Source organism: Sceloporus occidentalis, unplaced genomic scaffold (genome assembly GCF_023333645.1).
Source record: "Sceloporus occidentalis isolate IW3139 unplaced genomic scaffold, rSceOcc1.0.p SCAF_2, whole genome shotgun sequence".
NCBI lineage: Eukaryota > Metazoa > Chordata > Lepidosauria > Squamata > Phrynosomatidae > Sceloporus > Sceloporus occidentalis.
The window spans coordinates 94,244,494-94,271,626 of record NW_028316982.1 but is presented as its reverse complement, the minus strand read 5'-3'; the positions used below and the strand labels follow the sequence as shown (position 1 = coordinate 94,271,626).

The 27,133-nt window shown below is 37.7% G+C and overlaps 1 protein-coding gene across 1 annotated transcript in view; it reads left to right on the top strand.

Annotated features, from left to right (window-relative positions):
- PTEN (phosphatase and tensin homolog) overlaps positions 1 to 27,133 on the top strand; it is a 70,508-nt gene that overhangs the window by 27,475 nt on the left and 15,900 nt on the right. The window contains exons 4-7 of the mRNA XM_089510352.1: positions 673 to 716; positions 5,435 to 5,673; positions 18,286 to 18,427; positions 21,104 to 21,270. Coding sequence (XP_089366478.1) covers positions 673 to 716; positions 5,435 to 5,673; positions 18,286 to 18,427; positions 21,104 to 21,270 — 592 coding nt within the window. The remainder of the gene's footprint in view (positions 1 to 672; positions 717 to 5,434; positions 5,674 to 18,285; positions 18,428 to 21,103; positions 21,271 to 27,133) is intronic.

The following is a 27,133-nucleotide window of genomic DNA, read 5'->3' as shown; positions in this document are numbered from 1 at the left end:
CATAAGCTGTGATGAGTAATTCTGGGTGTTGCAACTCTACAGCATCAAGAGAACTACATGATTCCCACCCCTGATTTAAGCTTTAGGCCAGAATCCTATTGAGCACTATCCCAGTGTAAGAACTGTGCAAACTTTGTTAGAGGTTGCATAAGTGCAGTCCTTAGTGCAGCCAATCATTCTGCAAACATACACGCAACCCCCTGCATTAGCCTCAGTGGTTGATGAGCTAATCAACAATTGCACAGTGGGGTACCTCTCAGCTTGTGGTGCCTGTCACACCGTCACTTACACCAATGTGGCATCTGCTATAAATATACTTTCCTGTGATGAAGCTGCTATTGCTATTTACACTATGCTAAAAATGTCTATGAATATGTATTAGAATTTGTACTATCACAAATGAGAGAGAAGCAGTTGTGTGTTAAGCCTTCCTTAAGAAAAGCTCCAGTTAATATTTTAGATTCGATTTTCAGATATGTGTGTATGTGTGTGTGTTTCTTGGAGAATATCTACAACTTCTACTTAGTCAGATATTAAGATTAACATACACTTTTTTTCTATATGCCATTGTTATGGTTGAAGTGTTAAATTTTAGAAAGTCTTTGAATATGGTAAATGTGTCTTCTTGGTAGATGTTAAATTTGTACTTAACATATTTTAATTTTCTTTCAGATGTGCTGAAAGACATTATGATACCGCCAAATTTAACTGCAGAGGTATGTTACTTGTATTGTATTCCTCCTAAAGAAATCAATCAAATACTTTATTGAAAATGCTTACAGAGGAAGATTAGTGTTTTAATAAGCTACAAGTTCCCTATTAGTTTAATATCTTTCTTTGTGGGTTCTAGATAGTAAATATTGAATAGGTAATGCATTTTAACTTTTTAATGGCTCTAGCTGTGTATCAATATTCCATGTGCTTTCCCTGTTTGATATAGCAGATATTTCCTGTGCTGGCTAAGAGTTCTGTGTCTGCAAATGCCTATATTTGAAAGTAAGATCAAATGCAGAAAAAGTTTTTTTTGGTTTGTTAATAACCCCCAGCTCTTCCCCGCCATGACATAGCCATGGTTTTTGCATAATACAGTGCTGTTATTTCAAAGCTTTCTTAATTTGTTACCATCAAATAGGTTTGGATGAGCAGTCTTAAAATATAGTATTAAATTTTCATACTTAAAGTATGAAAACTGAAAAGTATTTGTGGTAGGTGAAGGGAGTAGGTACATCTCTAGCAAAACAGTAAAACTGCGGCTTTGTAGAAGATATGTACAACGATAAGTCCAATTGACAGTTTCCAGAATATACTTGAATGGGAAGAGTCTTTTGAGAGGCATAGAATTTTTTTTGCTAAAACATATCAGTATAGTTTGGACTTAAACCTAAATTTTGATTTACTTTTATGTGCATAAGATGCCTGTTCCTCCCTCTGTCCAACCTCCTTTCAACATGGCTGTCAGTAGGAACTTGGGAATTTTTTATTCAATTTTCAGTTAATCTTAGTTTTGTGTTCTGTCTGACTTTGAACTGTTCCTAGACTGTTTCTAGGCACAATTCCAAGTGTTGGGTATGACCTATAAAATCCTACAGGACTTTGGTTCACACCGCTCGGTGGATGTTGTCTTCCATATGAGTCTGTCTGGCCTTTTGAGATAATGAGGAAAGCCACTCTCTGAGTCTCATCAATATCTGAGGTTTGCCTTGGGAGGAAGGATTTCCACATGTCTGACATCACTACCAATGGAGACTTGGTTGTGATTTTTCTAGCAGGAAAACACTTGATTATTCAGATAGACTTGTGGTAGCTGTCCTAACTTGCTGCAAAAGCAGCTTTAGTTGGGAGAATACCGGGTATCCCTTTTTTTGGAGCTTTAAAAGTCTTCTGTTCTTATATTTATTTTAAGTTTTCACTGTATTTGTTGTATTTAATTTTATTTTAAGTCAGCTTGAGTCCGTTCTTGGGAAAAAGGAAATAACATAAATTGAATAAATAAATAAGATATGAACATAGTGTGGCTAATCAGAGATACAGAGATAAACCAACGTTACAAACTGCAATTTATAAATTTCTTTTTAAAATAAGCCAAACTCAAGATTTAAAAAAAATAATTAATTAAAAAGAGACACGCACGGTTCCAGTGTCGGTGTTGCAGTGTATGAGGAGCAGGGTTGGGGAGCAGATGATCCTGAAGCTTCCTCACATGGCACTAAACCATGTGGTATGTTGCTGCTGTTTCTTTGCATGGTATTTTTTGCTCCTGTTTCTTTGCATGGTGCCTTGGACATCTCCCCTATTGCCTGCCAAATTTACCTCCCCTCAGGTTCTTTTTGCTGGTGGTTATTATTTAGTACTGGGAAGAGGGTATGCTGCAAAGTGAGTTGGTCAGCTTCTAGTTCCAATTTCATGCTTAAAGTTGTTTTATTTTGGATTTTTTAGGGGGAAGGTGTTGTATTGTATCTTTTGCCTGTGATTTTGTGTGTACATGTGTGTGTATCTCTTAGAGCTGTGAAAGTCTTTTGGTTCCTACATGGACATCTTCACATTTATGGTTGGCCCTTTTCCTAGTATGCACTTCCTGCATCTTTCCCATTGACTAAATGTTTGTGACCATTTTTATGTGTATATGTATGTATGTATATAAATATATATTGTATAAATATGTACAGGTTGAATATCTCTTCTGAAATGCTCCAAAATTCAAAACTTTTGAACACTGACATAACGCCACAAGTTAAATAGTTCAATGTATACACATTTTGTTTTATGCGCAAATTATTAAATATATTTTATGAAATTACCTTCAAGCTATGCTTATAAGGCATATATGAAACATAAATGAATTTTGTCTTTAGGCTTGGGTCCTATTGCCAAGATTATGAATTAGATACATTTGTAAACAGATTTCAATTATTGCAGCTTACTTTTCCATCCGTAGCATCTGTTCTTTGGTTCTGTTTTGTTGTGACTCACACAAATGGGTTATTTGTGCCTGTCCACTGCATCATTTAAGAATCTTCTAGAGCTAGGAAATAAGCATTTTGACATTAGCCCTCCCTGCCCCCTTGGTGTTTGTGACCATTGCAGTTCCTGCTCAGCCCCTCAGTTCTTATAAATAAATAAATAAATAAATAAATAAAACTTTTATTTTTATCCTGATTTTCTGTAATAAAAAAATCAAAGTGGCTAACAAACAAGTTAAAACATCCACATACAATATTACATCACAACATCCTCCCTTAAAAAGAATTAAACATAATACATTTATAATAGATTATTAAAATATCTATTAATAATGAACATAACATGGGTAATGTGGGAGCATAGTACATGGTGTGAGGGGGCAATCAAACTATAGCAAGGCAGTTGTATTTGGGAAAGGCCTGCTGGAAGAGATCAGTCTTGACAGCTTTTTTAAAGCTGTCTAAGCTGGTCATTAGACGGATCTTGTCTGGCAGGTCGTTCCATAATTTGGGAGCAATTGCATAGAAGGCCCTCTGGGAGGCTGTAGTTAATCTGGTCTTTAAGGGCTGCAGTAGATTCCTCCCAGAGAACCTGAGTGTGTGGGGCGGATTATATGGAAGTAGGCGATCCCTCAAATAGGTTGGACCCAAACCATGTAGGGCTTTAAAGGTAATTACCAACACCTTGTACTGCACCCGGAAACTAATAAGCAGCCAGTGAAATGATTTCAAAACAGGTGTTATCTGGTCATTCCTTGCTTTTCCGGTGACTATCCTGGCTGCCATGTTTTGCACTAGTTGAAGTTTCCGGACTAGGCACAAGGGTAGCCTCATGTAGAGCTTTTCATTTGCCACCACAACAGAATCAATTGGAACTAGCTCTTCTGTTTGTTTTTTCTCTTAATGTACTTCAGATTAATGGACTTGATAATGGACTTACCTGACTTCTCTCCTTTGTCTGTTTTTTTGGCTTCTTGCAAGATGGAGGAGGGAACTCAGATAAGTCTAGATAAGTGGCAGAGGTGCCTTGGTTCAGCATTCTTTGATGTACCAAGTATTCTTTTTCCTGAGGTTAGATCGTATGATATGCTATGGTAATATATGTTTTAGGCCTGGAACACACAGGCCAAAAGAAGCAGCTTCCGGCTGTTTTGGGGCCATGGCATTAGATGACGCACGCCCCCAAAGTGGCCAGGAGCCGCTCCGACACCACTCTCCGGGTTCAAAGGACCAGATCAAAAAGGAGTCGGTTTAAACAGACTCCTGGCAGTGCTGGCTTGGGACTGCAGGTGACGACCCCCTTTTTGGCCTATGTGGTAGCTGCAGTCCCAGGCCAATCGTGGCAGGAGAGGCCAGAGTCCTCTCCTTCCCGGCCATCTGCTCCACGTCATACTTATACCTAGATAGTTCAAGTGTAATATGTTGTGTGTATAATTACTTTCAAAGAGTTTTTAACATTTTAATCCATCCAAAATGCAACAGCAGGGATGCTAAGGGATGCTTGCCTTTGGGATCATGTTATACCTTTCCTGTGGTAACTGGATGTGTATTGGGAGTTATCTTGAAAATCAGAATAATTTGGGTTCTGGTTACTTAATATACAGGCTTCTCCTGTACCATCTTACCTGCTCCGATTGTGTGGAAGCAAGATTTGCTCTAACAAGGGCCTTTTCCTGTGGCCCAGTTCTGGAACAGCTTGTCCCATGAGGACCAGCTGATTCATTTTCTTGCATCCTTCTACAAGGTTGGTTTTTATTTCTTTGTTTACTTTACCAGGCTTTTGCCGTACTGAGCATCAGATTTTTATCTATGATGCCTTCCTATACTGGATTGTGGTTTTTACTTGGTATTGTTTTCTTTGGATGTTATTTTTGTAAACAGCTCTGAGTGATAAGCTCAGTGTAGAAATTTGTATGAAATGTGAAATGAAGATAGAAAAGATGCCACTCCTTATATGTGTGGATATTGGAAAACATAGTAGAACTTTTGGGTTTTTCCTTTTTGGCTGTATGCTGCAGCTTCCACTCTTCTCCTGTCCCTTTAGTAGGCCAGCTCCATTTTGTCTTTTCTTCCATTACTCTTAAAATTTATTAAAATGTAGTGATAGCTTTTTGGATTTCAAAAATATATCCATTGCATTCAACACAGAGTTACCTAGTTCTGAATTGTCAATGATATTGTAAAATTCTGAATTGTAAATTGCTTCAAAATATTCCTAGACTAGATCTGCACATCTTGCGAAACACCAGGCTGAATTCACATCATGTATGGACTACCTGTAGAAAGTGAGGAATAGGAAAACTCCAATTCCTGACTGGCTGCATTTTGCATTGTGGTTTACAAATTGTACAAGCCTGTTCCAGACTTTTATAACTTGTATAAAACCTGTAATCACTTTTAAGATCTAATAATAGCATGTTAAACATAATAGTGATCTGACTCTTGGTTAATCAATGCAATCTTTTGTTCTACAGTTGCACAGTATCCTTTTGAAGACCATAACCCCCCACAGCTGGAGCTTATCAAACCTTTTTGTGAAGATCTTGACCGATGGCTTAGTGAAGATGGCAATCATGTTGCAGCAATCCACTGTAAAGCTGGAAAGGGACGAACTGGTGTAATGATTTGTGCATATTTGTTACATCGAGGAAGATTTCAAAAGGCACAAGAAGCCCTAGATTTCTATGGCGAAGTAAGGACCAGAGATAAAAAGGTAAGAACTTGCCTTGTCCGCACATACTGTGTCATTTCGTTTGTAAGTTGTGTAGAATGTCATGAAACACAAAGAATTTTTTTGGCATTTTTGAATTAGATTTGGATCATAAACATACTGTATCCCTTAAATGTTGTGGTATGGTTATTATTCTGTTTTGTATATAAGGTCACAAACAGCTGTCATTTCTTAGTTTCTCCCTTCCCCACAGGTGTACAATGTATTTAATGTACAAACTGCCCCACAGTGCGGATGATTTAAAACATGACAAATTAACTTTCTAGCCCTTTCTAAAGAAGTATCCCACCTATGTTACAGAAGGTGAAATATGTATGCATTCTGTGGTACTGACAACTTAAATCATACACAGTTTTTTAATAATAATAATAATGACAGAAATATATCTCAATAAATTGTTGCCTTTTGCCATTAGGGTATTTTTTCCTCCTATCCAGCTGGATGAAATGTATATGATGTGTTTTATTATTAAGAGGTTAAGAGGTGATACGATAGCCCTGTTTAAATATTTGAAGGGATGTCATATTGAGGAGGGAGCAAGCTTGTTTTCTGCTGCTCCAGAGAACAGGACCCGGAACAATTGATGCAAGCTTCAGGAAAAGAGATTCCACCTCAACATTAGGAGGAACTTCCTGACAGTAAGGGCTGTTCGACAGTGGAACACGCTCCCTTGGAGTGTAGTGGAATCTCCTTTCCTGGCGGTCTTTAAACAGAGGCTTGATGACCATCTGTCGGGGATGCTTTGATTGAGAGTTCCTGCATGGCACAGGGTTGGATTGGATGGCCCTTGTGGTCTCTTCCAATTCTATGATTCTATGAACCATGATGACATGTTCCAGTTGTCAGTAGGTTAGTTCCATTCAGGAGGACATTGGAATACTCATTTAAGTAAGGAAATGCAATAAATATATGTTAAATCCTAATCCTTACATTAATTATGATCCTGACCCTACCACTTACTGCTCAGAAAATACTCTTCTTCTTTTTTAAAAAAATCATGATGTAGGAGGATTAAAATGCTTTATGTGTTCGTTTTGAATTTTGTATTAAGATTTCTCTGTGTAACATTTCTAGTTGCTTTGAACTATTGAGGACTATCTTTAATGAAATTTGGAGCAGGAATGAGCAATGTATCAATTTGGCTATTGAGCCATTTGGTAAATGGCATTGATCTCATGTATATAAACAGGGATATGATGACTTCATGGTTACATGCATGATTATTTATCTCTGTTTTTATTTTACAATACTTAGTTCCACCAGACACTTACATACTATGATGAAGATAAATAGTATGTTTTCTGAATACATTTTTGTTTGCTGCACAAGCAAAATGAATCCTGACACCTTCATGACAACCATTTTTCATGTTTGATGTTTAAAGTGTTTGTGTTTTTGTAAGGTGGCAGGCAATATTCAAATAGTCATATTTTTCCTGACTTCAAACCTATATTCTAGTATTCATGTAGCAGAACAGTATTGAATTGCAGGGGGAAATGTAGTTCTCCTGGCAAAAGTCTAAAACCCATTGGAGAATTAATCCAGTTTGAGACCGCTTTAATTGCCTGGGCTCAGTGCTAGGGAATTATGGGAACTGAAGATTTGTAAAACATTTACCCTTCTTTGTCCAAGAGCTCTAGTGCCACAATAAACTACAGTTCCCATGATTCCCTAGCACAGCCAGGGCAGTTAAAGCACTCAAACTATTATTTCTGCCGTGTTATTTGGACCAGAGAAGAGTTCCATATCTCTCTGTACATATATAATGTAAAATAGTAATTGGCCTCTAAATTATACCATTGGAAACATGGGATGAAGGTGACAGATTTTGTATGGAGTCAGAAACTCTAAAGTATACTCATTGATTCAAGACCTTAATTTGAGATTATTACAGTACAATAGATTTTAATTCTTATCAGCTTCCTATGGCTGTACTTAATAGAAAATGTGGCATTAGGTCTGAAACATACGAGCCCAAAGGAGTGCAGTGAGGCCACCAGGACCGTGGCAACCGCATGTGCCCAAGCCAAATCTGGGCTGCTGCCACGATCTTGAACTGGGCCACCAGAAGGAGTGGATTCTATCCACTCCTTGTCCCAGTTCTTTTTCGTTGGCACAGCCTCAGCACAGCTTCAGGCCATGTTTGGTGCGAGCGTCATCTAAATGCCATGCCCCCAACGTGGCCTGAAGCTGCTCCATTTTGCCCATGTGTTTCAGGCCATTAATTACATAAATAAAAATACTTAAATAAAAACACTGTGGTTCAAAAACTATAGTTTAAATTATTATTATTTTTAAAAAAGGGGGTTGTAAAACCCTTTTTCTTCTCGAAATTGTTACCCATCAGTCTGTCTTTATAAAATTCTGTTCCATATACTTGCTTAGTTTTGTGTAGACTACATGTTGGAATTCACCTGTATAGATTGACTGAAGGAGTTGTAGAGGTCTGGAAGGCTAGGAGAGTTGCTGTCCCCTCCTACTTACAGCCATGTACAGTAAGTTTCCAGAGGTGAGCCAGTGGTCTCCCCCTCACACACATAATACAGTAGTTACAGAGAGAAACATGTCACTGCTATTGAATTAATATTTATTTATTTTAATATTTTCTTGTTTTCACCTTGCATTTAGAGTGATCAAGCCTCTGAACTAAGGTCCAAAACACACTGCAAAAATAACCCAGTTTGAGACTGCTTTAACTGACCTGGCTCAGTGTTAGGGAATCCTGGGAACTGAATCTTATTGTGGCACCAGAGTTCTCTAACAAAGGACAGTAAATGTCTCACAAAACTACAGTTCCCAGAATTTCCTAACAGTGAGCCTAGACAGTCTCTAACTAGATTATTTCTGCAGTGTGTTTTAGACCTAAGAAATGCTGCAAATCATGCATGTTCCCAGAAGCATTATGTTTGGTTTATGGAGAGAGTATATTGTGAGAACAAGGAGGAATTTTATGGGTCCAGTACCCTACAGCCATCATGTGGCTTATACTTTAATAAGCCTCCACCTTGGATGCTTCCTCTGGTCCTCTCTTCTGGGATTCACTCACTAATTCAGTTTGCTCACCAATGCCATGAACTTTTTCAAAGTGTTCCACTATAATATGTTCAGGTCCAAATGTTTGTCAGTGAGGTCTCTTACCCTTGGTTATTTCAAGTGTATCATTGAATCCCTTTACTTCACACATATTGGTCTACACCTGTGCAGAGTAGCCATTTGGAACCTTCTAGAAAACTGAAATTTTGACACGTGTGAAGCACCATCTCCTCAATTCAACTTGGTCCACCACAGTGGTAGCACCTGTGATAGGTGTTTCTAAGGTGTTTTTTTTTTTAAATCTAATCGCCAGTATTTTTCTAATTATCTTTCTGATGTTTATTATCAATGAAAACAGTCATAATCAAGGCGTAGTAGGCTGTTCTATCTTAGGGCAATATTCCCTGTGTTCTCTGGAGAATTTTTTTTATGTATACAGGACAGCTAGTAAGGATGGCTAAGTGCTTTGCATTACATATTACAGAACTTTGCTCGATCCTAATAAATTTGATCTTGGTATCATAAACTTTAACATTTCCCAGGTAGTGGCCAAGCCTCTCCTGGATGTCTGAACAGCTCAAGTTATCTTCATTGCTGCCTGCATCTAGAAAGTTAAAGAATCTCCACAGAGACGCCTATCAATGTCTACAATTTATTTATTCACCTTTTGATTATTTTTATTGTGGATGCAGTGTATATTTGCCTCAATCACCATGGCCAGAAACACCACAGATTATGGTTCTTTTGTTGTTGTTTTTAGTTTGTTTTTGAGGACACTGGGAGATACAGGGTGGAGTATGCAAAAGGGGGCTGGGGTTTTGGATATGGCCTGCAAGCTGGGTGATTCCTATGATTCCTATGATGCATAGAGAGAATGGAGAGTTGGTTGGATGTAACTGACTTTAACAGATGGAGGCTTCAAGCTAATTCAGCTGTCTGTGGGAATGATTGCACTAGTTGTTTGTTTTAAATTGGTGTGGGTATTGTGTAGCCCAACTCTCAGCATCCCTAGCCAGCAGGTAGTTGATTCATTGAATCATTGTTAACCTACACTTTTAATTGGACTAAGAATAGGATTGAAGTATTTGCATACTGTTGCCCTTAAATTTCCATGTTTTTCTGTATTCCAAAGTCCTGGAACCCAAAAGCCACCAGGATACTGAAGCTGTCCCATCTTGTGGGTCAGGACTTAATTTAGTTAATGTTCAAATTGTGAAGATAAAACAGTTCACGCTTGGAACTCCTGCATGTTCTTTTAAATATAGACTGAGTTAGTCACTGCTCCATAGGCACTGTGATTATTCTTTTCAAACTCAGCATCTTACAGGCCATCATAGCAGTTCAAGTCCTATCCAAATGCTTTCCTGAATCCATGGCCAACATAAAACAAGCCTTTCATGTGGATTAGCAGTTCTCCAAATTGAGTTTCTGACTCCATACAAAATCTGTCACCTTCATCCCATGTTTCCAACAGTTCTTCAACCAGAAGCAAATGTTTGGATGCAGATGATATCCATTACACACAGCAGACACCAGTTCTGGTTCAGTGGACACTTGCTGTAAAATAATATTTCATTCATCCTTTGCTTTGGGTACAACTTTTCAGCCTCAGTTACAGTTTTTGACTTCATAAGACATTGAGTTTGGAAGATGGGTACAGCCTATTCTAACATCAGTTCAGAGATTCTACAACCAGTGTTTTACAGTGTCAAGGGGAGATGCTTTTCAGGGATAGCTATGTTTGCCATAAAACAAACACAAATCCATTCTTTGGTGATACTGTTAGTGGACCAACATGGACATAATCTGAGTGGGAACAAAGACAGCAAACAAACAAGAAATGTTTACTGCTCCAGTTGGCGTTATAAAGTTCTGTCCCTCACACACACTCTGTATTTACATCTTGAAGACGCTGTCTTCTGTGTTTAGTTATCCAAATCACTAGATTACAGTCCAGAAGTTTCATGTGCTGTTATCTTTACCTTTTTGGATACAGGAATATAGTTTCTGTCACTGGACTCTTAAAAAAAACTTGCTGGGTTGTTACTACAGTAGAGAAACACTCTTTAAAATCTTTATAGTTCTTTGTATCTTAAGTGAAAACAGTTGGCTTGGATTTCTTCATGTGACTTTCTATAGTAGGCACCTTGTAGTATTTTATTTTTCCTTTATTTAGTTAATACATTTAACCCATCATGGTTATTGTTATCAGTGCAGTATATAAATATAATGAAAGCACTAAAATGAAGATCAACGGCAGATAAAATAAATAGTTTGGTACACAAACTCCACTCCTTGAAGAAGAATCATCTTCAGTAAAAGTGTATGCAGTAGCATATTGGGTTTTCCTTGTACTTCTGGAAATCATGCTGTTGCCCACACACTGTAGTGAAAGTATTCTTGATGACTTGATTATAATAAAACAGATGGAAGCACTGCAGCAGGAGCTTGTCTCTACCTCAGTTGTGGGCAAAACTTTGGAGCTGATAATCAGTACAAGTTGCAAACTGATATTCTGTGAGATTATTGTCTCGACAGCCCTTAATTCAGCCACACATATCAGTGAACTGCCAGCACTGCAATTCACTTCTCCTTACCTGGAGCTTTCTAAAGATAAATTTTGTGTTTTCACATTCTGTCTTCAATCCACATTTGTTTGTTTTCATGTTCCTTAGCAAATGGTACTTCCCAGTATTTCTTCCCATCTAGCATAACTAGGAAGGAAGATGTTGTAGTCCCTGGGCTTTCAGAAAACTTTAGCCTTTCTTGTTCTTCGCCATAGATTCTGTTGTAAATTTTACCTTTGTACTCATTTCTTATTGCATTTTCACAAAACGTTTTTCTTATGTCTGCCTGTTTTTTTCATTGGCTATAGAGAATTGAGAAACGACATCTGTTCTGTCAGTTCTCACATGTGAACTCAATGTGTTTCTACCTCTTACCACTTTTCTGACCACCTCAAGTACTGTGCTTCTTGTCTTCAAACTTGTTGTCCCAAACTAGTTAACAGCCTTATCTGGAGCTGGACAGCATCCCTGTGTCTGGATAGATCTTCCTGCATCTGATCAGTATAGATAACAGCAAGAATTCTAGCAAGCTGGATATTATAGTCCTTTGATTTAGTTCTTACAGAAGTGGAACTCCTTCCCTTGAGTTTCAGAATGTTTGGATCTCTAGTGAGTGAGACAGCTTAATGATGAGGTTAATTTCTGTAACAGAGTAGTCAGATGTAGGCTGGCAAATACATGGATTGTTCACGGAAGTTGTTATTGTTGTGTGCCTTCAGTTTGTTTCTGACTTACAGCGACTGTAAGGGTAAACTTTTCACAGGATTTTCATGGCAAGATGTGTTTGAAAGGAGTTTGCCTTTACCTCCCTCTGAGTCTGAGAGAGTGTGATCACTCAGTGGGTTTTCAGGGCCAATTGGAGAGTTGAACCCTGATCTCCAGGGTTGTATCCAATGCTCAAACCATTACACTGGCTCACTGTATTCATCTTTGAGTCTTTTACTTGCATATTGCTCTCTGTAGCATCATTTCAGTGCATTTTTTTCTTAAACTTGCTCATTAAAAAATTCTTTAAAAGTGTTGTCATTCTATGTATGACAAAGGAAACTTAGGTCCAAAACAGTGCAGAAATAATCCAGTTGGAGACTGCTTTTATTTTATTTTATTTATTATTGCTTTGACTGCCCTGTCTCAGTGCTAGGGAATCCTGTGAATTGTAGTTTATTGTGGTACCAGAGCTCTTGGCAGAGAAAGCTAAATGTCTCACAAAAATACATTTCCCAGAATTCCCTAACATTGAGCCAGAGCACTTAAAGCAGTCTCAAACTGAATTATTTTTGTTTTGGACCCTAGTAATAAATAGGAGTGTTTCTCTGATACATTTATAGCTCTGAAGTCTTTTCAGAAGAATTGACTGAACTAGTTTTATAAAAACTATAGGGATTCAAAAATAGTTGTAATTAGCTGGGCCTCAATATGTGGATACAATAAATATTACATAAAAAGAAATACTGAATATACTCATGTATAAGTCTAGAAATTTTATTTTTAAAAAGTGACCCCAAAAACCTGAGTCAACTTATTGATGGGTCAATGTAAGTACTCTACTTGAACACTTATTTAAAAAGGAACCATCCCCTGGCGAAAGGCAACAGTATAATCTATTCTGAAGGCACTGGTGCCTTTTACTCTCTCATCCTTCCAGGCTTTAGTGTGAGCACAGTTATGCTTCCTGGGATTTTGTAAGATCTTTTTCCTTTTGTTCATCCTTTAGATCCTTTGTGGCATGCCCCTAAGTTTTACCCTCGACTTATCTGCAGGTCATAGCAAAAACATAAATTGGCCCCAAAACCTGCCCTCAATTTATATGCGAGGTCTTCTTATAGTTGGATATATACAATATATCTCTTTTTCTTTCTTCATTTGAGATACAAAGTTTGATGGACTGTGCTGAACTGGGAAAGTGTGTGCATTCTCGGATGGGGCTGCTTCTCAGGATTGTGTCATTAGCCTCCAGGCGTTGGCTCACAGTTAGTGTGCCACTCTGTAGTGATTGTCAAGATTCTGCCTATTTGTTATTTGGAATTTCTGTGTTACATACTGTATGTGTTCAAACTAAGTGTATCTTGGAAATACAGTGGGCAGCCATCTGTGGATTGGAGCTCCTCAGGATCACCCCGCCCATCACTATCTGCAGTGGTGTCTGAAACTGAACCTCCACAGGTGGGAAAGGGTCTACTGTATATAAATAGGGAAATCTGAAGGAGCAACTGGAAGGTGACAATCTCTAGAACAATTTTTTTTTTTCCTTTCACAAAATGGTAATCCGAAATAGATCACAGGCATTCATGCACTCCTTAACTATAGAATGAAATTGGCACGAATCCTTTCTATTTTGCTGCTTTTTTGCAGAAATGGTTCTAAACAGTACAAATGTTGCTCTGTACTGATTAAAATCAAAATTATTTTTTTAAGTTATTTCATGCAAATTTCAAGAAATATCTTGTTTGTCTCTTGGATCTCATAGCACTAGCTTTGTTTTGAAGCTGCATGTTGTAAATGCCTTACTATATTGGATAAGGATGGCATTCTCTTTATTGGGATAAAAGTAGAATATGGATTAAATAAATCCAGAAAATGTGAAGTCGAAGGCTTTCATGGCTGCCATCCATGGTTTTTTGTGCGTTTTTTAGGCTATGTGGCCATATTGTAGAAGAGTTTCTTCCTGACGTTTTGCCAGCATCTGTGGCTGGCATCTTCAGAGAATGCTTGCCTGGAAAGGACATGGATATATATATTGTGTGATCTGGAAATCCAGAAAACACCTCCCATTTTAAAAAAATAACTTATTTTCATAATTGTTGAATGCCTTCAAGTCATCTCCAAAGTGCAGTGACCCTAAGGTGAACTCATTACAGGGTTTTCTTGGCAAAATTTGTTCAGAGGTGAGAGAACATGATCTACTCAAGGTAACCCAGTGGGTTTCATGGGTGAGCATGGAATTGTACTCTGATCTCCAGAATCGTAGTCCAGTGCTCAAACCTCTAGACTACACTGGCCTTGCTTTCAGAATATGAGAATAAAAATTGTTATGCCAAGCTGCAAAGTTTAGTCATTAATACAGATTAAGTTCCAAACTTTTTAAAAACAGTTGATATATTTCAGAATTAGGAAAGAACATGTCCAACAGCAGAGAAATAGCAGCTGTACTAGTGAAAAGCCTTTGTGGCCACAGAAGTGGATTTTCTTATATGTACTGTATAGAGTTTAGATTTTTCGGTTGTCTCATCAGTCCGAAAGATCATGAACGGCTAATATAAAGAATTAGAGTAAAGCTAAAGAAGAACACTAAGCCAGCCATCGCACCAAAATGCAACCTAAAGAGCTCCCTGTAGAATTTAAAGATAATGTAAAAAACATTTGCACTATTAAGACTGCAAGCTAAAAGAACTCTGGAATAAATCCAGTGATATTGTCAGGGAGGAATTCAGAAAGACACTATCTGAAGCCAAAAAGAAAGAGAAGCCTCAGTGGATGACAGATGAAACTTCAAGCAATTAAGGATAGTCAAGAAGCAAATATAAAAGGTGACACAAATAGAGTCAGAACCCTGAATCCAACTGTTCAATGATTTGTGCACAGGGAGAAATAGAACTACTATAATAATCAGTGCACAGAAATAGGAGATGACAACAAAAAAGAACAAGAGACCTCTTAGACAAGATCTGAGAAATCAAAAGGAAATTTAAACTGAGAGTGGCGATGCTCTATGACCACCAGGGGAACACGGTACATGACCAAGTAGAAATAAAAAGATGATGGAGTCAATACACAGAAGAACAACATAAAAGAGATGAAAGGACTACAGATTTATTTAAGGAAGAACCATTTGAAGATGAACCTACAGTTTTAGAAGCTGAAGTGGAAGCTGCACTAAGAACGCTTGAGAGAAATAAATTACTGGAAACAGATGGCATCCCAATAGAGCTGCTTCAAGCTACAGAGACAGAATCTACTCTAGTTGTAACTAAAATCTGTCAACAAATATGGAAAACAAAGTAATGGTCCAGAGACTGGAAACAGTGTACGAAAGGAGACATCAAGGATTGACATGACCACAGAACCGTTGCATTAACTGATGCTCAAAATTCTACAACAAAGACTTTTACCATTGATGGAGCGAGAAATGTCAGCTGTCCTGGAAAGAAGGCAGCACAAGGGATCATACTACAAACGTTTGTTGGATAATAGACCACACCAAAGAATTATTATTATTATTATTAAAAGAAAATTCGCCTGTGCTTTATAGATTATAGCAAAGCATTTGATTGTATAGATATGAAAAACTATGGATCACTCTTAAAGAAATGAGCGTAGCACAATATTTGATTGTCTTGGTATGTAAGCAAGAGGCTACTGATAGGACAGAATACAGAGAAACAGAATGGTTTCCAATTAGCAAGGGGAGTCAGGCAAAGCTGCATTTTAGAATTGGTTTTTCCTTTCCATGGGTTTGCCATCCATGGACTGGAGCATTTGTTGATGGCTCCACTTTATTCTCAATGAAGGCGTGTGCACAGGTTTGCCAACACAGTCGCATGCACATTGCGCATGAAGCCCAGCAGAATTTTCCATTTACAGGAGGATCCGGAGTGGAACCCCCACGGATACCAAGGGCCAATTATATTACCCTAATTTATTTTATTTATTTATTTAGGTATTTATACCCCGCCCTTCAGCCCTAATGGCTCTCTGTTTAACTGAACTGAATATATCATACCTAAAGCAGGATTGAGAGCCAGCATAGTGTAATGGTTTAAGCATTGGACTATGACTCTGGAGATCAGGGTTTGAATCCTGTCTCAGCTGTGTAAACCCACTGGGTGACCTTAGGCAAGGCACAGACACGTATCCTCAGAGGATGACAATGGCAGCTCCCATCTGAAGAAACTTGCCATGAAAACCCCATGATAGGGTCGCCATAAGTTGGAAATTACTTGAATGCACACAGCAACAACAACAAAAGCAAAGATTAGACTTGGAGGGAAGGAGTCATGAAAATGGGAAGGAACATCAGCAATGTAAGATGCAAGTGTACCATACTATGAGCAGAAACTAGCAAAGACTTGGAACATTTACTGAAGAAAGTAAAGGATGAATGTGCAAAGGTAGGTTTATAGTTGTACATTAAAAAAATAATAATGACCACAGATGATGCACATAACTTTAAAGAAGATGATGAAAATATTGAAAATAGCTCAAGATTTTCCATACCTTGGCTCAGCCGTTAATCTGTGGAGTAGAGACTGCAGATAAGAAATCAGAAGAAGACTAGGTCAAACTCCTGAACTATAAAGATATATAATTGAATAGTAAAGTTAAGATTGTCCATGCCATTATATTTCCTATTTATGTATGTGTATGGTTCTGAAAGCTGGATAATTAAGAAAGCTGATAGGGAGAAAATCAACTCATTTGAAATGTGGTGCTGGAGAAGAGTTCTGTGGATACTGTGTAGACTGCTAAAAAGATAAATGAATGGATCCTAGATCAGATCAAGTCAGAACTCTCCCTAGAAGCCAAGATGACTAAACAGAGACTGCCATACTTTGGCCATATCATGAGAAGACATGACTCTTTAGAAAAGGCAATAATGCTTCTTAAGGTAAAAGGCACTAGGAAAAGACTAAGACTGCATTCTAGATGGATAGGTTCAATCAGGGAAGCCATGTCCTTGAATCTGGAAGACCTGAGCAGGGCTGTTGAAGGTAGGGTGACTTGGATATCTATCATTTATAGGGTTGCCATAAGTTGAAGTCAACTTGATGAGTGTTACCAACAGTATAATTGAGAATATTGTAGCATGTACCTGCAAGGCATTGTCTTTGAACAGTTTTTTCCTAACATTCCTCTCAACTTTTATTGCAACAATTCCCTTAGCTAAAGGAAGAACATACTTTATGACTGCCTAGTTGATGTGATCATCTTTGATATGGAAAAGATCCAAACTGGCCTCCAAATTCTTTATGGATCATACATTATGTGCAGCTTCTTAAATTTTCTGTTGCCACATACATTAGACACACAAACAAAAACCAGTAGCTGACTGCACAAATTATTGCTCCTTTATCTGTTTAAGGGTTTGTAAAGTTCAGTGTAATTAGATTGGTAGTGGGATACTTTGTATAGAGTCTGTTTTGAACATGCAAGTGTTATCTTAAATGTTATTCTATATTAGTACTTTTGTACATTGTAAAAGTCAGTTTTAGTAGCGTTCCTTTCTTTTTCATTTCTTAGTCTCTATTCCTTTTCTCCACATATTTTCTTTAAATGGTCTCTTTATGTATTAATTACATCTGTGTTTGCTTTAATGGAAGACAGGACCTGAATAACCCTCAGCCATCCATTACATGCAGCTCATCTGGAATGCAACATTGTATGTTATAGGGTGTATGGGAAAGAGTAGAGAGGTTAATTGTAAAGAGGAAGTACAATAAATACTGAATGTACACGGAAAAATCACACAAAAATAACAGAAAGTCTTGCATGGACAATTTTGTGACTTAATGTTATATTTGCTTTACTGTTTACTGTCTTCTAACATTCATAGAGTTCACTGATTACAACTGAACTATCCACATTAAGAAGAATAGTAATATGTTGTGGGTAGACCAATTTATGAGAACCATTTCAGATCAGTTTCATATTGGGGAAAATGAGACTCCATCTTCTAAGCTTCTATGTCACCCAGACATGGGCAGAAGCCAAAATTGTATTTGAATGATCTGTTTTCCCTTCTGGGATTCTCTTCCCTAGCAGCAGATACAGAGTGGAGAAGGGTTGTAGACCTCTCTGGGTTGCTTATTTGAATTCATCAGAGTTATGCTAAATTTCTCACTCTGTGAAGAGTCTGTAGATATAGACTGATTTGCCTATGTGCAGCTGGCATGATTCATTTTTAGAATGTAATTCATGAAAGTCAATTCAGTAGCAAGCTTTGAAAATGTTACATATGATTAAATATTTTTTGCTTTTCTTTCCTTTTTCAATTTAGGGAGTAACTATTCCCAGTCAGAGGCGCTATGTATATTACTATAGCTACCTTTTAAAGAATCATCTGGATTACAGACCAGTGGCACTGCTCTTTCACAAAATGATGTTTGAAACAATTCCAATGTTCAGTGGTGGCACTTGCAGTGAGTTCCTTTTTAATCATTTCTGCTATATGAGATAGAATTTTGATTTTGATTTTCATATCATTGTACAAGTTAAGTATCCTTATTCAAAATGCTTATGGTGAGAAGTATTTTGGAGTTGGTACTTTGGGGGGGGCGGTCTTTGGTTTTTGGAATACACAACTAGCATAGCACGTCCCTGTACTATATTTCGGAGGCTGGAGAGAGATGCAAGGGTCAGTGAAATGGCGGGAAGCATGGATTCACCCCGAGCACTACAGTTGGATTCCTGCCATTTCACAGTAGATTGTGCTGGACTGGGTGAACTATAATACAATAGCTTCACCAAAAGCCAGTGTGGTATAATTTCACAAATTCTCATTGTCTCTCCAGCCTCTCGTCTTTTTGCCACCAGCCACCCACTTCTACCTTTGAAACAGCAGCTGCAACACTCCTACTCATTTGTCTCTCACTAGCCTTGTGTCTCATTTGTTCATTACTTGTGTTACGTATGAGATGTGAGGCTGGAGAGAAACTGAGGATCTGAGAGATGAATGAGCAGGAGTGCTGCAGCCACTATCTTGAGGGTGAACGCAAGCGGCTGGCAGCTATGATAAAACTATACTACCATGACAAGCAGAATGTTGTACTTAATACAGTTACTTTACCATTTATCATTAGTACATTTATTAATTTTAACAACTTATCCCCATATCCTTCCACACAAATTAATATTTGACTATCAAAATGATACTATTTACCACTGATATCTGAGGAGCTGGACAGGAATATAGTATGTAAATGGACAGAGTGTCTGTTTGCCTACAGTGGGTCCCAGATTACTTACTCCCTTCAGTGAAAAGTATCTCAGATAATACATGATGGAAAAAAATATCTGCCAGACTTTAGAAAGCAATGTCACAGTAGATCATACTGGATTGTGTGAACAGTTATACATTAGTTTCCCCACAAACCAATGTGGTATAATATCAAAATTGAGGACAGGGAGATCTGGTTTCAAATCCTGACTCAGTTAGTGGTTACTTTGTAACCATTAGGGAATCTTTATCACATGCTTAACTATTCTACATAATTCTCTCTTTGGGATAATTAAACAACAAAAATTGAGAGGCTGAGAAAAATAATGAATCTGCCATGATTAGAAGCTTGAACTGGAAATGTAATAAATACATGTTATGTAATGTAAGAACAGTAGTTATAGTAATGTTTCAGGTCCTTTTAGAGTTTCTTTTGTCAGCTGGTATATCATCATTACTGAGGTTGATTCTTAGCATTTGCTGTAGGAGTTTTCCATTGTCCCTTCAGAACATGGTACAGTCCTGTATGTTGCATGGATATGGTGCCCACACTATAACAGTTTGCTTTCATTTCTGAATACAGGGCTAATTGGAGACATTGCTGATTGACGTTAATTATGCACAACACTATAGATATTGATAGGGATTAGCTATATTTTTTCACCTATAGGTTTCAGTTAATGGAAATTATTGATATGATCATGATTGAAACAAGTTAAGGTCTGATCAGGTTCCATGGGGAGAAATAATAGTTATTAGAGCAGTTTACTGCCACACATGTGGCCTATCTTCCAGACTTTATGTAACAAGGTGTGTGTCATATCCTACCCACAGTTATTGATTGATGAAACTGTTAGAATTTTTGATGTATGTGCACACTGGGGAAAATAGGATGCTTTGTTTTTTATGTGTGATGTTGGAAGGCATTTTAAATTGCTTTGTTTCATGGCTGCTTAATATGGCAAGTCAGTAGTGTCTACAAACTTTACATTTATAGAGGACTGACTTCCATCTCCTTTCTTGTTACTCTTCTCTTTGACATGATAGTTTACTTGTGAATAGGTGTAAAGAAGATGATACACAAATAAGCTGTACACAGGGGCATCCATAAAGCCTGCATTTTACTTTCAATAATTTGCATTTCTATATATAATTGTGTGTAAGTCTAGAAATTTTAGTCAAAAAATTAACCCCAAAAATGTAGGCCAGATTATCCATGGGTCAATGTAAATACTATACTTTAACTTTTATTAAAAAGGGAACCATCCTCTGGTGAAAGGCATGAGTGCAATCTGTCCTGGAAGCACTTCCTCTACTCTCTCTTACATCCATCCTTTTGTGTGAACCAAAACAGTTATGCCTGCCATTATTTTGTAGATTGTTTGGCATTGTTTCCCTTTGCTTCATCATTTAGATCCCTTGTTGCAAGTTTTACTCTGACTTATCCAAGGGTCATAACAAAATCCATAATTTTGCCCCCAAAACCTGCCCTCGACTTATATATGAAGTCGACTTATAGTCGAGTATATACAGTATATCAGGTTTGCATTACATTTCTATATCATGGTTAGTTTGGAAATGTTCTAGCCAGCACCAGTAATTCAAATGTTTTAGGTACGTAAACTCAGTTTTATTTTTTTTAATTTTATTTTATAAACAAATACGTATAATACATATAATATCCATTAACATACACCTAAACTCAGTTTTAAACAAACATTTTTCTTAAGAACTGTTAGGTTTGTTAGTATACCTAAATTACATAGCATAACTTAATTCCTTTTGAACATTAATCATTCAGGTTTTTTAAAGTTTATGTTCTTTTAAAAATTAGTTCTTCTATAGTGATTGTTGTGTAATGCCTCTTTTTATCATGCAGATCCTCAGTTTGTGGTCTACCAGCTCAAGGTAAAGATATTCACCTCCAATTCAGGACCCACAAGACGTGAAGACAAATATATGTACTTTGAATTCCCTCAGCCATTGCCAGTGTGTGGTGACATCAAAGTGGAATTCTTCCATAAGCAAAACAAGATGTTGAAAAAGGTTTGTTTGCTTTTTTAATTTGAGAAGTGTTCAATTTTCTATCCTTTTCTAGTTATAAATAAATTTGCCTTCAGTCTTCCTGCTACAGGTGGCTTCATTGTGTTGAAGTAAACTTAAATATGAGTAACTTATGCTTCCATGGTTAACCACTTGTGGGTTTTGTGTAGCACAGTGAAATGTGTATGCACCACCTACTTAGTTTTATCGTGTCTGAAAGACTTTAGAAAATCATTACAGATATGTCAGGTCTGCTTTGTTCCCATAGTATTTTGCTTTCAGAGAGGAACACCACTGAGTTTTGTGTTGTTTGCTCTCTTGTGTTCCAGTATCAGAAATAGGTTGGCAAATAGTACAATAAAAAAATTGTATTATCTGAATTTTTCAAACTATCTTTAATGACAAACAGTTATTTGCAGGAAATCTTTTTAGCTTATAGTTGTAAAATGGTGGTTGTTAAGCCCAAATCAGAATGAACTATAATTTTTTGATTTGATAAAGGTGATAAAAAGTATTTCTTGCTGCCTCTAGTGGTAGTGGTGGTGGTGATCCTGTTTGAAGGCCCCTTGATTTTGGAAACTAAGCAAGATCAAGCATAGTTAGTAATTTGATAGGGGACCATTGGCAGTACTAGGTATCTTTTGATAGGGCCAGGAAGGAAATGTGACTATAGTCCTGGCAGTCCTGGGATCGATGGTCCAATGGCCTGAGCACCTTCCTGTTTTCCAGTTTTCTAGATGCTGCACTTGATCTACTGTTTTTCCAAGGCTTTTGGGGCTGAGGACCAAATTAGATATGACAGTAGCCTTGTGTTTCGCTCATTAGCTTGTCCTTTATTTGCGTAAAGAGATGAACGTAAGATAGGGATGGATAGAGTGCAGCCTGCCAAGGCCATTTTTGAGGACTTTCATACCCCCTTTTAAAAGAAAAGGATTGTGGTAGAGACATGGAGCAATTTTGCTATCACCACCTCCCCAACTGTTTTAGACTCAAGAGAGTGATGTAAACTAGAACTGGGCTTATTGCATTGAGGTTATGTACAGTTGCTTATCACTGTTTGGGACCTTTTTTTCCTTTTTTTTTTTGCAAGCTATGAAGAAAATCACTTAAAATGTTCTCATGGGACAAGGTTTTGTCTCAAGTATGCCCAGATTTCTAGCCTATGGTTACTGAGTTTCTTTAAACACAGACTGTAGGTGCATTTCAGTCAACAATGTAATCTGTCACACTGGATGGAAGCAGAACAGATTTACTAGGTCATCTGGAGTATTTATGTACGACTCTTTTCTGATGCCTACTTAAGTGAAAAGTAGAATTTGCTGCCACCTACCTGACAGACTTTTTTTTTTAATGGTGGAGATGTATTCAGCCAACTGATGCTGGGTTGATATATGCATTCTAGTATGCTGAATTCCAAGTTTTAGTAGTCCTGCATACAAGAGCAATATGTGGCACTGTAAGGGTAAGGTAGTAGATGTGGTTAGTGCCATCCTTTTTTGAGGCCATCATCAGTATTTTAACTCGTTAGCTCCCAGAGAACTTTCAGGTCCACACAAGTCAGACTACCACTAGATAGATGTAAAATTGTCTCTCTGCCTTGAAAGCATGGAAGAGTAGGGGCTTGAGTTTTTAGAATATGGTCAGCCCAGCAAATGTGATGGTCAGTTTTCTCCCCACTACCAGGCCATACCATGCCGCTTGTGATCAGAAGTAACTTATATTTGTGACTTCCAGTTCTTTGGCCATTTTGTGCAGGTTGGGGGTATAAATTAGATGTCCTGGTCTTAGAGTCCTCATGTTTGTCATGGAGGCTGTGACGTTGCTTTAGTGTACGTGTTGAACTTAATAAGGTGTGTTATCTTCAAGATCATGTTCAAGCTACAAGGTATCTTTATAATGTAGACAGTAGACTGGAATACCTTCTGAAAATGGACTTCAAGATGCTTTCAAATGTACTATTTCAACTATTTTTTTTGGTCACAGCATGTTGTAAAACTGTTCAAGGTTTGGAGAATTTATTAAATGCAAGATGTTTGTATGTAGATAAACATCAGGAAATATAAGTTCAACCTTCATTTCATGGGAGGCTGGTATAGAAACGGTAGATTTTGGGTTTTATGAGAAAGAATTAATATATTAAAAGCTTAGTTTTATATAATCAATTGCTGCGTTTGTGTGTGTTAAATGTATGCTCTTTATAGGATCTTCAGAGAAAGTCTCAGACTAAATTCTGAGAAATTCTCAGAGCTAAAGCAAAGATTTCCAATGATGGTTACATATTTCTACAGTTTAGTAATGTGTTTTTTCAACTATGTTCTTCCTGTGATTTAAAATACTTCCATTAATCAAAAAAGGCAAAATTGAAATTAGAGAAACATAATCTCAGATTTAAACAAGTATGAAAGTAGAATTTTGTGCATGAGTGGCAGGGATTGTAGAAACAAGTGGGAGATTGGTAATGATTTTTTTCCCCAATGGCATATCACTCAGTTGTTCTCTAAACTGGGCACAATTGAGAAGAATTCATAAAGGCTGGAACATAATCAATAAATTACAATAAAAATACACAATAAAAATTTAGCATTATATAAACTAGACTCAAAACCGTATACACACACAGTATCAAATCTCAGAGGACTAAAATAATTTAAAAGGACAAACATCAGCTTTGCCCATAAAGTGAAAGTTAAAATAATACCTGCATTTTTAATATATATATTAAAGTTGAAAATAGTAATGTGATGACAAAAGTATCAGGTATTTGGGTCTCACTGCAAAGTCTTCTTTTTTTGTTGCCTCCCTCCAACATCAGTTAGAGGGAGTACTCACAGGTGTGCATATAGATGACTGAAGTATTCTGAGGAAGAGGCAGTCCTTCGGTAGTGTTACAAGTGATAATATTTCCAGTCTTTGGAGTGATGAATTCCTGGCCCTCCAAATGTTGGACAATAATTTACTTGCTGACCATTGGCCATGCTGGCTGAGGCTCCAACCACCTGAAGGGCCAACAGTTCTGCATATTACTATAACCCTTTTAGGGCTTTATAGAACAAAGCCAGCATTGTAAATTTTCCCAAACTGGTTTTTAACTTAAGTGTATGTGGAAGAGCGCTAGTATCTTTGGTTGCATGTGCACTGCAGAAATAATCCAATTTGACACTGCTTTAACTGTCATGGTTCCCTCCTGTGGAATTCTGGGAGTTGCAATTTGTTGTGGCACCAGAGCTGTCTAATAGAGAAGACTAAGACCCAGTACAGACGGGCAAAAAGCACCAGCCTGTGGGCGGGGTGAGGGATGAGCATCCCCATGCTCCTGCCGCTGGCAGGTCGCCATCTTGGCACGCACCCGTTTACATGGGGCATGCCATGATGATGTACCTCTGGCACTGCGTCCAAATGTCACAGCACCAAAGGAAGTTGCAGCGGCATCATGCTGCGTGGCAGTGGCTATGGCACCACTTTGAGGGCACAAAAAGGAGCCGGTTTTTCTAGCTCCTTTTTGCGCTCTACAGAGGCCGGATTGGTGCCGCGCCATTTGGTTGCCATGGCACCAATCCGGGGCAGAAAGGGGCGACATCTCACTGTCCCTTCCTGCCAATCTGTACTGCCTCTATGTATCTCACAAAACTACCAATCCCAGAATTCCATAGCATTGAGCCATGGCAGTTAAAGTGATGTCAGACTAGATTATTTCTGCAGCAGCATTAGTTCTACTTTAAAGCTCTCATTATTATATTCTTCACCAGTTTATCCATATATCCAACTAGAGTTATAGATTGGATGCCAGCCTAAGCTACTTAGAAGCACTCAGTACCAAAGTGGTTACTTGTCCCTTTGGTGACAGATGTATCAGTGAATCCCCTCAGACTACAAACTTGGCGCATCTGGACAGTGGACTCATTGACTAATAGTGTTGTTATGACTGGATTGGACTTCTGATTGTTAGCCTTAATCGAGTCTGTCACTGCAACAGGCATTCCCGACAGTGTTTGGTTTAGCTGTATTTTAACTTTTAAAATGTCCTTCAATATTAAATGTATCTGAGTCCAATATTTCTGTCCTTTATTACAAGTCTACCACATTTGGTGAAAGGTCTCTCTGTCTTATGTTTACACTTTCAACATATATTTGAACTATTTTAAAACATTTTTGATAGCCTGTCCAGTATTAAATACCATCTATACATAGTCTTGTAAAAGTTCTCCCTCAAATCATAACTCAAAGTAAATGTCAAGCTCTTTGACCACATCTTTTCCCATTGTTTCACTTGAATTGAATTTGAATTGAATCTTTTTCCTGTTGCCCTTCCGTTTCGAATCTCAGCAGCAATTTAGACATCAAATGTTCATCATCAGTACATTGTTGGATTTCAAACTCAGCTTTAGTTGTTTCAAGGTCTTGCATTTTTTAATCCATTTTGAATCTTTCAATCAATTTTCTCTTAAAAAAAGTTTAAAAAGCAAATCTTTCAGACAAATTTTTTTCTTGATTTCAATATATATTGACTATTTTCTGTTATCAACAAGTCTTTGTGTGTCACCCAATTAACTTTGGTATATTTTTCTCTTAAAAATGCTTCCATAGGTGAACATCAAACACTTTGAATGAAATTTGGCTTTTTATCAGTTCCAAATACACAGTAATGATAATCTCACATAATGGTGATTAAAACTTGAGCCAGCTTTAGCTTTTTCATACCAGAGATAACCATGTAATCGAAAGTACAAGTCTCATCAGCATTGTTCAGTCACAGTGCGTATGGAAAGGAATTATGTGAAATTGTTGAAGTTATATAGCCAATGATCTTCTCTCATCATCATCATCATCATCATATTTATTTATATCTCGCTTCTCCAAACGATCAAAGTGACTTACACTAAAGATCCATAAAATTCAATAATAGCATGTTTCATTATATCCCAAACCCTCCCTAACCTCCCATCCACAATAAAATACAATTAGATTATTGGACAGTTATTAAAACAATTATTAAAAACAGGAGAGAAGCAGTTAGGACAATTGTCAAATGAATAAATGCAAAGTTACTGGGAGTTCATCTTAACCTGGAAAGGCATGCCAGAAGAGATATGTCTTGACAGCCTTTTTGAAGCAATGAAGACTAGTAATACTTCGAATCTCTTCTGACAGGCTATTCTATAATTTGGGAACGGCTAAAGAGAAGGTCCTCTGGGTAACTGCAGCCAGCCTAGTTTTAGCTGGCTGCAATAAGTTTTTATTTGAGGACCTCCATGTGCAGGGTGGATTATATGGGAGAAGGTGATCCCATAGGTAGGCTGGACCTAAGCCATAAAGGGCTTTAAAGGTTATAACCAACACCTTGTATTGTGCCCGGAAATTAATATGCAGCTAGTGAAGAAACTTTAATATAGGTGTAATGTGGTCATCTCTAGATCTTCCAGTGACCACCCTGGCTGCCATAGCATCTCTTTGTTTTTTTGGCTGTACAAGTAGCAGATCATGAAAGAGCTGTGGTGAGGGATGGATGGTGGTTTGTCATCGGATTTAGTCTGAGAGTCTTTCTCTTTTTTTTGTTGAATAGCCTTACTTAATATTTGGTTTGCCTTTCTTGCCATATATTTTAATTCTCTGACTCAGTCTGTGTGAAAGTATCCCTCCCTCCCAATGCCTACCAGTTTTCCCTAGATTGGTGCTACTCAAAGTGTTCATCCATGGTACCAGTCCTGAGCGGTTGGCTGCTAGTCCCTGACATGTTTCCAGGAAAGAAAGAGAAATTTGTAGCCACTGGGCACAAATATAATGTTGGTTCCTGGTCAGTTAAACTATGTTTAGTTCAAGCCCAGAAAAAGTACTGAAGACATTTTCATCTTATTGCTGCCACGTCTTC